This window comes from Gekko japonicus, unplaced genomic scaffold, assembly GCF_001447785.1.
Source record: "Gekko japonicus isolate JY-2015 unplaced genomic scaffold, Gekko_japonicus_V1.1 scaffold1494, whole genome shotgun sequence".
Classification (NCBI taxonomy): domain Eukaryota; kingdom Metazoa; phylum Chordata; class Lepidosauria; order Squamata; family Gekkonidae; genus Gekko; species Gekko japonicus.
This window is the reverse complement of record NW_015164231.1, coordinates 344,605-355,798: the sequence shown is the minus strand read 5'-3', so window position 1 is coordinate 355,798 and position 11,194 is coordinate 344,605. Positions and strand designations below refer to the sequence as shown.

At 44.3% G+C, this 11,194-nt stretch overlaps 1 protein-coding gene across 1 annotated transcript in view; it reads left to right on the top strand.

Moving 5' to 3' along the window:
* Positions 1 to 472: 472 nt before the first annotated feature.
* The window catches only part of SPATA6 (spermatogenesis associated 6), a 52,358-nt gene continuing 41,636 nt past the window's right edge, over positions 473 to 11,194 (top strand). The window contains exons 1-4 of the mRNA XM_015408591.1: positions 473 to 574; positions 4,127 to 4,264; positions 7,446 to 7,494; positions 9,043 to 9,084. Coding sequence (XP_015264077.1) covers positions 536 to 574; positions 4,127 to 4,264; positions 7,446 to 7,494; positions 9,043 to 9,084 — 268 coding nt within the window. The 5' untranslated portion in view covers positions 473 to 535. The remainder of the gene's footprint in view (positions 575 to 4,126; positions 4,265 to 7,445; positions 7,495 to 9,042; positions 9,085 to 11,194) is intronic.

The window sequence follows — 11,194 nt, the reverse complement described above, 5'->3', positions numbered from 1 at the left end:
GCCAACTCTGTTTTGGGAAATTCCCGGAGATTCGGAGGAGCAGTGCCTATGGACCAGGATGCTTAGAATAGCCCTGTTAAATCAGTCAGTGAAAATAGAAGAAAACCAGTAATTAATTTAGGAAAGTCCATTCATCTGTAGAAACCTTATTTTCGGTTTTAAACAAAGCCAAGTATATTAGACTTTTTTGTTCTGCTATCTGCATACAGCCCTCCTTTCACTTAATCTTGTTCCCCTTCGGTTTTTTACATTTATTATTCCTACTGATGTTGACCACCATTGACCCCGTACACGGAGGACAGCAGCAGCTATGTCTACATTCTTGAACCGGAAATGAAGACCATTTGTGCGCTTGTTCTCTTTGCCCAGCAAATCCGTGAGGGTTTCGTTAAGCCACGCCCCGTGTTCCGAGGGGCTCGGTTAGCGTTCTCCTGCCATGGCAACGGGGTCTGTCGCGCGTGGGCGGGGCCCAGCCGCGCGGCGCTTCCTGTGGGGGGCCCGTCCGCCCTCGTCTAGTACAACTTGTGCTTCCCCGATGGGGCTTCTGTGCATTGTGGAACTTCACATCCGCACGGTGAGGAGGAGGATTATGGGGCGGAGGAAGGGTTATCGTAAGTGAGTGAATCGCCGGAGTGGGTGCTGCTGGAACACGGAGCCTAAGAGGGTCTTTCGGAGGCCAGGGGGCGGTCGGGGCGAGCTAAGCAGAGAGTTCTAATGGAGGAGATTTGCGGAATTCCCCGTTCCGTGTGAGGCTCTTGACCAGGCTGGGGTAGCGCTGTTTCCTGGCCATCAGTTTCTGGCGGCAGGCTTCATTCATCTTAGCCTCTTTCTTACAAGCTTTCCTCCATCTGCAGACTCCTGCCCAGTAATGAGCATGACATCGGATTTGTGCCCTACCCTGCAACTGAGTCGGGATCCTAAGCGGGGTACTGAGTTTCTTTTCATAGCTTTGGCAAAAAGCTAAAATACTGTGGCTCAGACAGGTTCTCAGCTCCCTACTATATTTGTGGAAAGTTGAGAACGGCAGATGCAGCGGCTGCGTTACCACTTGCTAGGCTGCTGGGAGGTCACTCTGCTGGTCTGCAAACTTGATTAAACTACACGTTTAGGCGGAAATAAGACCAGCCTAGTTACTCCCAAATTAGCGTGGATAACATTACAGGCTTAGTCTTTCAGGTACAATTGTGCATCCGTTATTCCCTCTCCCCCATTCTATAGCAGCGAAAACAAAAAAATAAAACAATTCCAACGCATTCAACCCTTTCCTACAATCTGTATGCCCATCACAAGGATATTTTAGAAACGTTAGTTGGCATTTTGTGTTTTGTGTCAGTTTTCTGTAGTGCTCGAGTAACCGTTACATTAAATCTCCTCCTCTTCACTGACTTTTGACCAATGAGGCATGAGTGTTTGCTTTTTCTCACTCTCCTGAGCCAATCCCTTTGTGGGAGTGGGTTGAGAAACTCAGATGTTCACATTCTCTCTGCCACTCCTTTGTTTGAAAAATCTATACTGCTGTTCTTTTATGTGTTTCAAGGCTAGGGAAAATAATTTATCTTCTGTTAAAACTTTTTTAAAAGATACATAAACATTCTCTGGGGTTCATTCGTTTAGCTTTCAGTCTAAACTGTTAGGATTTTACAACTAAAACCCTTTCACACAGTATGAAAATTTTGTTTTTAATATATATTTACTAATTTTAGTTTGTCAGGATTTCTTCTTCTTTTTTGTTTTTTCCCCTTTAGCATTTAGTATTAACTTGTCCCAGTTTGTAACCCTCAGAACCTGAGCAGGATCATCTCAGGATACAGCTGCAGATTTTTACTTAAGCTCTTCCTTGTAATTACTAGAATGGGGCAGATTTTGGTAGCCCTATTAAAAATACATACTGCATTTGTACTTAGGCATTTGTATTATTGAAATGTTCTTGCATTACATTACATTATTTCCCACTTTTCTCCAAAACACCCCACCAAAAAGACAGTTTGGAGTCATGCTTGTCAGGTTCACAGATGACACCATTTTATTCCGTGTGATGAAATCCTGCTGCTGTTCATGATAATGGCTGAAGGAACAGTAATTGGATTGGATTGTGATGAAATCACAAACGGATTGAAGATTTCTAAAATGATCTCTCCGAACCGGATGAATGAACTTCAGAATAGCAATAGCATTTAGTCTTAACTTGCATGTAATGGCTAAATGAGTTAGCCTTCAGAAATGTGTGGTGAGTTCTTACACTTCTTTCTCCCCTTATGTGCCCCAAGCCCTCCTTCCTGATATCTGTATCAACAAAACTAAAGTTAATGCTATCCTGAGTTTATCTGCATTAGAAACCCAGTTTAGAATGTGGTTTGAATAAACATTTTCTTGTAGGATCCATTTATTGATAAGTATTGGCTGTGGTTGCTAATCTTGATTACAAGGTGTTAGCAATGAATGATATTTTGATATTGCCTTGTTTTTGAGCTTATCAGAGGCATCTATATAGCCATTGCTAAAACAGTATGCTGGACTACAATGACCTTTGGTCTGATGCAGTAAAGCAATTCATGTTATGGGTTGAAATGATTGCAGAAAGATGTGGAAAAATGGGATTTCACAAGGCACAAGAAACAGGACAGGTGGTTGAGGACAGCAACCAAAAGGCAAGGTCAGGGCCTTTGAGCCCAGCACTTTGTCAGTCTAGGAGAAGAAGGTTAATGATACTTTTGGGGACTGGAATTTTCTAGGTTTTTCTTTTTCTTAGAAGCATAAATGTGGTAAAATTAGTAAAGCACTGAAGAGTGCTGTAGAACTTGCTTATCATAATCTTATTTTAAATGTTTTTGTTTTGTCATACGGCAGTTTCAACACATAGTTGGAAGGGGTGGGATCAGAATGGTATGTATGAAGTTCCACCTGTTCAACAAGACCTTTCCATCTCCTTTGCCATTCAAACTTGTAGGACTTGGAGCCTATGAAGAATTGCTTTTGAATGTTGGAAGATCCAGGAGTGAACATAGCATGAAAGGCTGGAAAGAAATTAGAAAGGAAACTGGGAAACTCTTCATTCAAGTGGAACTTCATTTTACTTGCTCGGTGGGCCCTTTGGAGCCTGGTCAAAGAAAACTGTGAAGACATACAAATTACATTGTCTGATGTTCCATTTGGGGGCAAGGCTTCCTAACCTTAAGAGCTTCGCTCTAAGATACTGTTATCTAGCCCTAGTTTGTCCCAACTCCTGTCTCTCCAGCAAGCATTTTCCTTTCTTTCTTGCCTTTTGCCAAAACAAAATTAAAAATGCCATGTATTTTAATGGAGTGGTACTCCCACATTTGCAATTACCATTAACCAAAAGAGCCACAGGACTGTTGTGTTCCCTGTACGCCAACCTGCCAAATATATAGGTAAGCCTGGGTGCTGGAATCAGACAGCAGAGGCTGCAAAGAAGGATAGGAGGTTGGGCCATTTACATCAATCTGTGGCAGAAGGCCTGCAACTTAGGGAGTTGCACCAATTACCCATTCTCCAGCCCCTCCAACAGTGGCTGTTCCAAGGTAAGAACCTGACTACCACAAGCCTCCCGGACAATGGCCTTGCCCACTTGGAACATGGAGTGGGTGCCACATTGGGGAATGGTGCCAGAAGAGCCATAAGTGTCCTGTCAAAGAGCTGCATGTGGCTCTTGAGCCACTGAATATCACTGCTAGATTATGTTGTAATGATTTAATCTTCTCTTTCTCTTTTTAAACCATTGGGGAAAATCACCTGTTTTTGCAAATGGCATGAACGTTGAGTCACAAAAAGGAGCCTGTTCCATTTTAATCTGTTTACCACTTAATTTGTGTCCGTTGTTTTCAACTCAGTTTTAATTCTTCTCCAGCTTGAATTACACAGCTGGTATATGCCAGTGGCTGAAAATGACATCTGTGTCAAGTTCTCCCTCTCCTTTGGTGAAGTGTAGGGAAACCTACTTATGTCAGCAGCATCATGCTTTGTGCCTCTCTTCCTCTGTTATCAGTAGCCAATGATGTGGATCAAAGGCAGAGGAAAATTTAATATGGGGATGATGTTTTGGGCATCAGCCTTACATGTACATCTACGCGCAAAGAGCTAAACTGACTCTGAAACATTGTTCTTCCAGATCACGTGCCCAGGAATTACCCTGAAATGCAAAGATGACCTCTACATCAGTGCCTGTGTGCTTGGACAATATAAGAAGACTTCACATGTTCCTGCAGTATTTCCCCTTACATTTGACGAGAAACTAGTATTTGAAAAGGTAAACTTCCAGTAGGTAACTTTTCAAAACACACAAAATATAATTAATCCATCAGCCCTTCTTTAACCACACCCTTCTCTACAACCACAATGGAAAGGTATCATTTTAAGCTGACTTCAACATACCTTTAAATGTTCCTTTCTTTTCCTTTTCTTTGTCTGATCAAGAATTAATGCTTTTGTAAGAACCTGAGGCTTTTTTGCTGATTTGTGTCTTTAATTTTCTGATAACTTAATTTGTTAAGACTGTCTGAGGATATTGTATAATTTAGAATTGCTGCCTATGTGAATTTATTTCCTTCATATATACTCCACTTTTCTCTTCAATGAGGACCCAAAGTGGCTTACAATATTCTTCCCTACTTCATTGTATCCACATAATAACTTTCTGAAGTAGGTTAGGCTGAGAGTGTGACTGGTCCAAGCTCACCCAGCAAGCTTCCATCATACAGTAGGGATTTGAACCTGGGTCTCCCAGATCCTAGTTGGTGGAATGTGTAGATATATACAGTGTACATATGCAGAGTATCTTCTCACTAATATTTTCTTTATTTGGGCAGTTTACAGTGCAGTCCTTTCTTGGGAGTAAGCCCCACTGAGTGGACTTTCACTAAGTTCCTCACTAGACCATGGCTGTGATCACACACACTAAATAATGCACTTCAATCCACTTTTAGTGCATTTTCCAACTGGATTTTCAGTTCACACAGTAAAATCCAGTTGAAAAGAGCACTGAAAGTGAATTGAAAGTGCATTATTTAGGGTGCATTCAGACGGGCCATTTAGCTTTTGGCACGCTTCAGTAACGGATTTTATATCCACGTTCACACACCCATCATCTGCGCACCGTCCCCAGCCATCGCTTTCTGGCTCAAACCCCCTTTAAAACAGAGTATTTTGTTACCAGGTCCCCAGGTGGTGTTTTCCTGATTCTCCAGTTCTAGCTGCACTTTTCTGACGTCTGATCGCTCCTGCGGTGTCGAGCCCCTTCTGCTCGGAAGCCCAAGGCTTCCGCTCTTCACCTGCCATTTTATGTAGCGTCTGTGATATGCGCACAGGCGAAGCTCCGCTCCCACATTATTAAAAGCAATGTTTAAATAGTGCCTAGTTCTGTTGTTTAGACGAGTTCAGGATCATACAGAGGCAGGCCCGTGGTTTGTACGGGCCCCTCCCCGTCCTTGGCTCCCCCCCCCACCGTCACTGCCCTCTCAGTCCAGCAGCCAGTGATGCCATGCTGCCTGCTGCTGCCCCGGCTGTCCTTGCTGCTGCCGGGAGGTTAGAGGGGAGGGCTGCTGAGTGGGGACACCCCCCCTCCCGCCCTGACAATGGAGCCCAGCCTGCCAGCTCCTTACACGCTCAGACTTCCGGGCACTTGTGAAACAATGATCCCTCCGGGGAAAGCCAGGAGGGAGTTGAGCGGGTGGATGCACCGGCCGCCGGGGAGTTCTTGTGGGGCTTTGGGAACACTCCCTCAATTGCCTTTGTTAGGGAGCCACTGCGCATGCCCATGAGGATGTGCCCCCTCCCCAGTGTGTGTGTGTGAGAGAAAGAATGCACAACATTTCCCCCAACTTCCCTGCATACACATGCACCGCAGCCGAGTGACCTGGAGGTCGGGCTTGGAAGAGGAGAGGAGACCCAAGGAGGGCATGATCCGATGCGTGCGCCTTCTTCCAGTGTGGATCACAAGATGGGCTGGGTTAGCTGCCGCCCCCCCCTCGGCCCCCTTCCCCCCAAATCCCTAGCTATGGCGCTGCACGGAGGCCTGTTTCGGGGTAAAAGTTTAAAGGGAAGTGTTACAGCAGTTGGGTTGAAGTGGAATTCTACAGATGGCCGCCTGTGCGCATGCCCAAACTGAGAGAAGAAGAAAAAAACCACCGGCGCACACTCCTGTGTGTGGATGGCAGGGAGCGATGTGGCTGTGCAGCGATCCGGAACCACGAGGTTAGGAGGTGAGCGTGATCACGATTCTCCAGGTTAAAAAAAATGCATCGGGACGGAGCAATTTAAACTGCTTCCAGCATGCCGTCTGACCGCACCCTTAGTGTGTGTAATCACAGCCCATGATGGGTAGCCACGTTAATATGTCTGTAGCGATAGAAAAGAGGAAGAGTCCAGTAGCACCTTAGAGACTAAGAAAATATGTGGCAGGGTATGAGCTTTCATGAGTCACTGCTTACGTCTTCATATACCATGAGCAGTTAGACCATGAGCAGCATAGATGACTTACTGCATAAAATGTTGAAAAACATTCTAAAAAATCCCACTGTGAATCCACTGTAGAGGCACTCAGAACAGTATTGTTAACAGCTCTAGTGGCATGCTATGTCCTGCTCTTGGAGTTTCTACATAGCACTGTAAATTACAGTTTGTAATACTTTATCACAAAGTGCCTAAGTGAGGCCTTCCCCAGTGACTCAAACGTTAAGGTCAGCAGTGTGTATGCATTTTCATTAGTTGTGCGTGGCTGTCTTCACCATCAAACTGAGCAGAGGAAGCTCATCTTCATGGGAGGTCAGTGTCTGAGTCTGAGTGTGTTGATCTTTGGATCAGAGTCTGTCTGTCTGTATTTTATAATGATGTAATTGGTTTGAGGGTGGCTGGAGAAGGCTTTAGGACAATACGTGTGCGAGCCCTTTCCTGCCCTGCATTATCTGTCATTTCCCAAACGGTTCTCTATGACGGTGCAATGGTGATGGAAACAGTTCCCCATGCGGTTGACTCATGATGCGACAGTGGTGTGTCAGCAATGTGCCGTGATAGCACTGCACAGGATCAGGCCTGAAGAGTGTTTTCTCATTAATTTTAAAAGCAAGTTGATGATCTCGCCTTAATTTCCTTCAGCGAGTAACCTGTAAAATGACTGATGAAGAGCAGCAGGTAGTATTTCATAATGAATGAGGTTTTTTCGTGTCATTGGGACTATCATCAAGCTGCACATGTGTATATTGTTTATTTATACTTAGTTTAAGCTGAGGGACGTATACTTAAATTGGGGGAGAAAATCTGAGAAAAAAATTCTCTTTCATCATTAGCTTATGTATATCTGTCCTCAGCTTTGCCCTTATTAGTGATAAATAGCTTCTTTTTTGTTCTAATTATTGGAATGAAATATTTTCCTATGTCCTTGAGATAATTCTGGCTAAGTGGTTGCATTTTATTTTCTTAAACTTTCATTTTAGGTATACACTGATGTAATTGATCCTGGAGACCTTGTTGAACTATTTGAATGTAGGTTCCCCCCATTTTTTATCTCTATTATATTTGATGCACCAAATTACTTTAAAATGTATAGTATGAAAAGCCAATGGGAGATTAGGGAAGAAGCTGGAAGATTATTTTTAAGAGCAAGAATGTGATTAAAGGGTGATTATCCAGTGTGCTACAAAGTCACCCTGACTTTCTCAGTTGTTTCAGAAAAGATCTAAGGTTGCAGTCCTACGTACACTTATTTGGGAGTTAGTCCCATTGAATTCAGTGGGACTAACTTCTCAGTAAACATGCATAGGATTGAGCTGTAAATCAAGTTTGTATTTGTTTTCATAATAAAAAACAACTGACAAAGGTTTTTGGTAAGACCATGTAGAATTATCCTGATCATAGAGAGCCATGTGTTCCATAGGGAAAATGCTGTATCTTGTCATCCATACAGACATTCATTATTTGTCAGATAATTCTAACATGCAACATGTTCCTAGCAAATTGTGGTTGCTGAATAAGAGAGAGAAAGTTTAAAAATGTGAGAGCAGAAAAGGTTAAGGGATAGCATAAGATGCAAGTTAAAAGAATCTCAGGTACCTTGTTTTTCACCCATCATGATTGCTAAGATTTGCCTGAATCAAATTCGATTTGAAGGTGACGATTACAAAATCAGACTTTTGTAGAGGTAGTGTAACCTGCCCATCAGCATCTTGCAGGTTTATGATTTATATGTGCCAATAAATATGGGAATTTATGCACTGCATTTGATGCATTTGTCCTCTGTCTAAAAAAGGGTTTTCAACAGAAATCATTGTGCAGAATTGCAAACCATACATAGCAGCCCAGTAGGCAAAGTTCTCGCACATTAAGCTTTAACACATTGTAATACAAAAATGGAATGACAAACTGACCCTCAAACTTCAAACGTGTTATGATTCTCATGTCTCAGGCTTACTCCTGGAGAGCTTGGAATGTGCTCTGCAGTAAAGGGAATCTTCTCCTCTGTGGCTCAAACACTACCTTTTTGTGTCCAGGTTTGACTCTTTTGTGTGATATCTTGGCATATGCAGGCAGTATATTGCTTTTTTTCTTTTTGGGCTGTGCCTGGCAGGGGAACATAAATAAGACAAGAAGAAACCTAGAGTGGCCCTGGCCCAATTGCAATTGTACAGGGTCCTGGCTTCAGTCCTTATCATCTCTGCTTAAAAGAATCAAACTTATTAAGTGATGGAAGGATCTTTCCGATGCCCAAGACCATGGAGACCCTCTACCAGTCAGATCTGACAATGTTGAGTAGATGGACTAATGGTCTGACTTGACATAAACTGTCTGCATATGTTCACAGATTTACTTCAAGAATGGATTGGCTGATTTATGGTGTACCCAGCCCCAGCTACAAGTCTATTATGTGTCAGAGCATCTACTGTCAAATTTGACTTTTACAACGTAAAAACTATCCATTTGCTTATCACTGAATCATCAGAACTGTTCAAACCATTTTTGTTTAAGGTAGAGAAAGTTACTATTTCCGTTTGCATATCAGAATAACTTTTGATGATAGTTTTTCCTTCTTTCTAGATGAAATAGTAGTGGTTGACTTAATACAGACTGCTCCTCCAGGTATTGTATTAGTGTCTTCATACATTATGCAGTTCCATAGGTAAATAAAATGTTTGCTTATTACAGAGAAATTTCTTTTTTATTCTTCACATACAAATGGCATAGCTTTTCAGCAACTAATTATCAGTATCACTGTGTTAATAGAGTGTTCACAGTCATGGATCATTGTTGGACAAGCTGGTGGATGACTGGGAATACTGGCTCTCTGAAGCCATCAACGAGATCGCCCCCCCGGTGCCCTCTACGCCCTTGTACCAAAGCAGCACCTTGGTATACCTCAGAACTGTTGAGGGTGAAGCAAGAGCTAAGACGGCTAGAGCAAAGGTGGCGGTGTGCTCGTGATGAACTGTCACGAACATCCTATAGGATGCTTCTGAAAGCCTATGAGATGGTGGTGAAGGTCGTGAAGAAAGATTTCTATGTGGCCTCGTTGCACCTGCGAGTTTGCGCCTGACCCAATTATGTAGAATTATTCGGTCTATTACAACTCTGCTGCAGGGCAGACCAAGCAGTAGGGAATTGTCTATTGGCTGTGAGGCATTTGCGAGTTATTTTTCAGATAAGATCATGACAGTCTGCGATGACCTCCTGACCACAATTGAGACAGTAAGGGAACTGGAAGCCCTTTGTCTTCGGGTCCAGTATTGAACCACTTCAGCAGACTCTCCCAGGAGGAAGCTGACAGGATCCTGGCAGTACTGAGGCCTACTACCTGTCTCCTTGACCTTTGCCCTTCCTGGCTAGTGAAGGCCTGCGGGAAGAGCATTCAGGTCCCTATTGGAGAAATCATCAACTTGTCCCTCTCTACTGGGACTTTCTCATGGGCTTTGAAGGAGGTGATAGTTTGTCTGCTCCTGAAAAAATCATAACTGGACTTTACGGTCCTGGCCAACTACCGCCCAGTGTTGAATTTACTGTTCCTGGGTAAGGTGGTTGAGAGAGCAGGGGCCAACCAACTGCAAGTTTTCCTTGATGACGAGAGGGTCTCTTCACAATACCCACTGGAATGTGGAGTGCCACAGGGGGCTATCCTCTCGTCAATGTTAACAAACATCTATATGCACCTCCTTGCCCAGTTAGTCTGGAGATATGGGCTGGGTTACCATTAGTATGCAGGTGACACCCAGCTCTGTCTGTTACTGGATGGCCATACGTCCTCTGCCCCTGACAATCTGGCCGAGGCTTTGGAGGCTGTGGCTGGATGAATGAGGCAGAGTTGGTTGAAGCTTAATCCATTGAAGACAGAGGTCCTGTACCTGAGTTGGAGGGGTGGGGATATGGGTATTAATCTCCCTGTGCTGGAAGGGGCACTTCTGATGCCAGCCCAGAAAGTGAGGAGCCTGGGAGTAACACTGGATGCTTCTCTTTCTGTGGAGGCTCAGGTTACTGCAGTTGCCCGATCTACCTTCTTCCATCTCGGGCAGATTAGGCTACTGAGACCCTATCTTTCCCCCCAGGACTTGGCTACAGTGACCCATGCAATGGTCCTGTCCAGGCTTGATCACTGCAACTTGCTCTATGCAGGCTTACCCTTGAGGCTGACCCGGAAATTACAGCTGGTGCAAAATGTGGCAGTGCACCTGCTGATGGCAACACCTGTGCGGGCTCACATTTGGCAGGTGCTCCGCTAATTGCATCGGCTACCGGTTGGGTTCCAGATCTGCTTCAAGGTGTTGGTAATAACCTTTCAAGCCTTACATGGCCTGGGACCAACATACCTGAGGGACTGCCTCTTCCCATATATGCCCTGAAGAGCATTACACTCTATGGATCAACATCTCCTGATAGTCCCCGGCCCAAAAGATGTCCGTATTGCCTCGACCAGGGCCAGGGCTTTCTCTGCCCTGTCCCCTGCCTGGTGGAACATGCTCCCCATTGAGATCAGGCCCCTGCGGGATCTTCTTCAATTCTGCTGGGCCTGTGAGACAGAGTTCTTCCACCAGGCCTTTGGCTGAGGCAGCAGATGTTCACGTATGGCCTCCCTGAGGTTCTTGTCGCCCATCTAACAACTGCTGGCCATTATTTATGTGTCACCAATGGGACAGGAGAACCTCTCGCAACCGCTAATTTTTTATTCTTGGGTTGTGATCACCATTTTAATGCATATGAT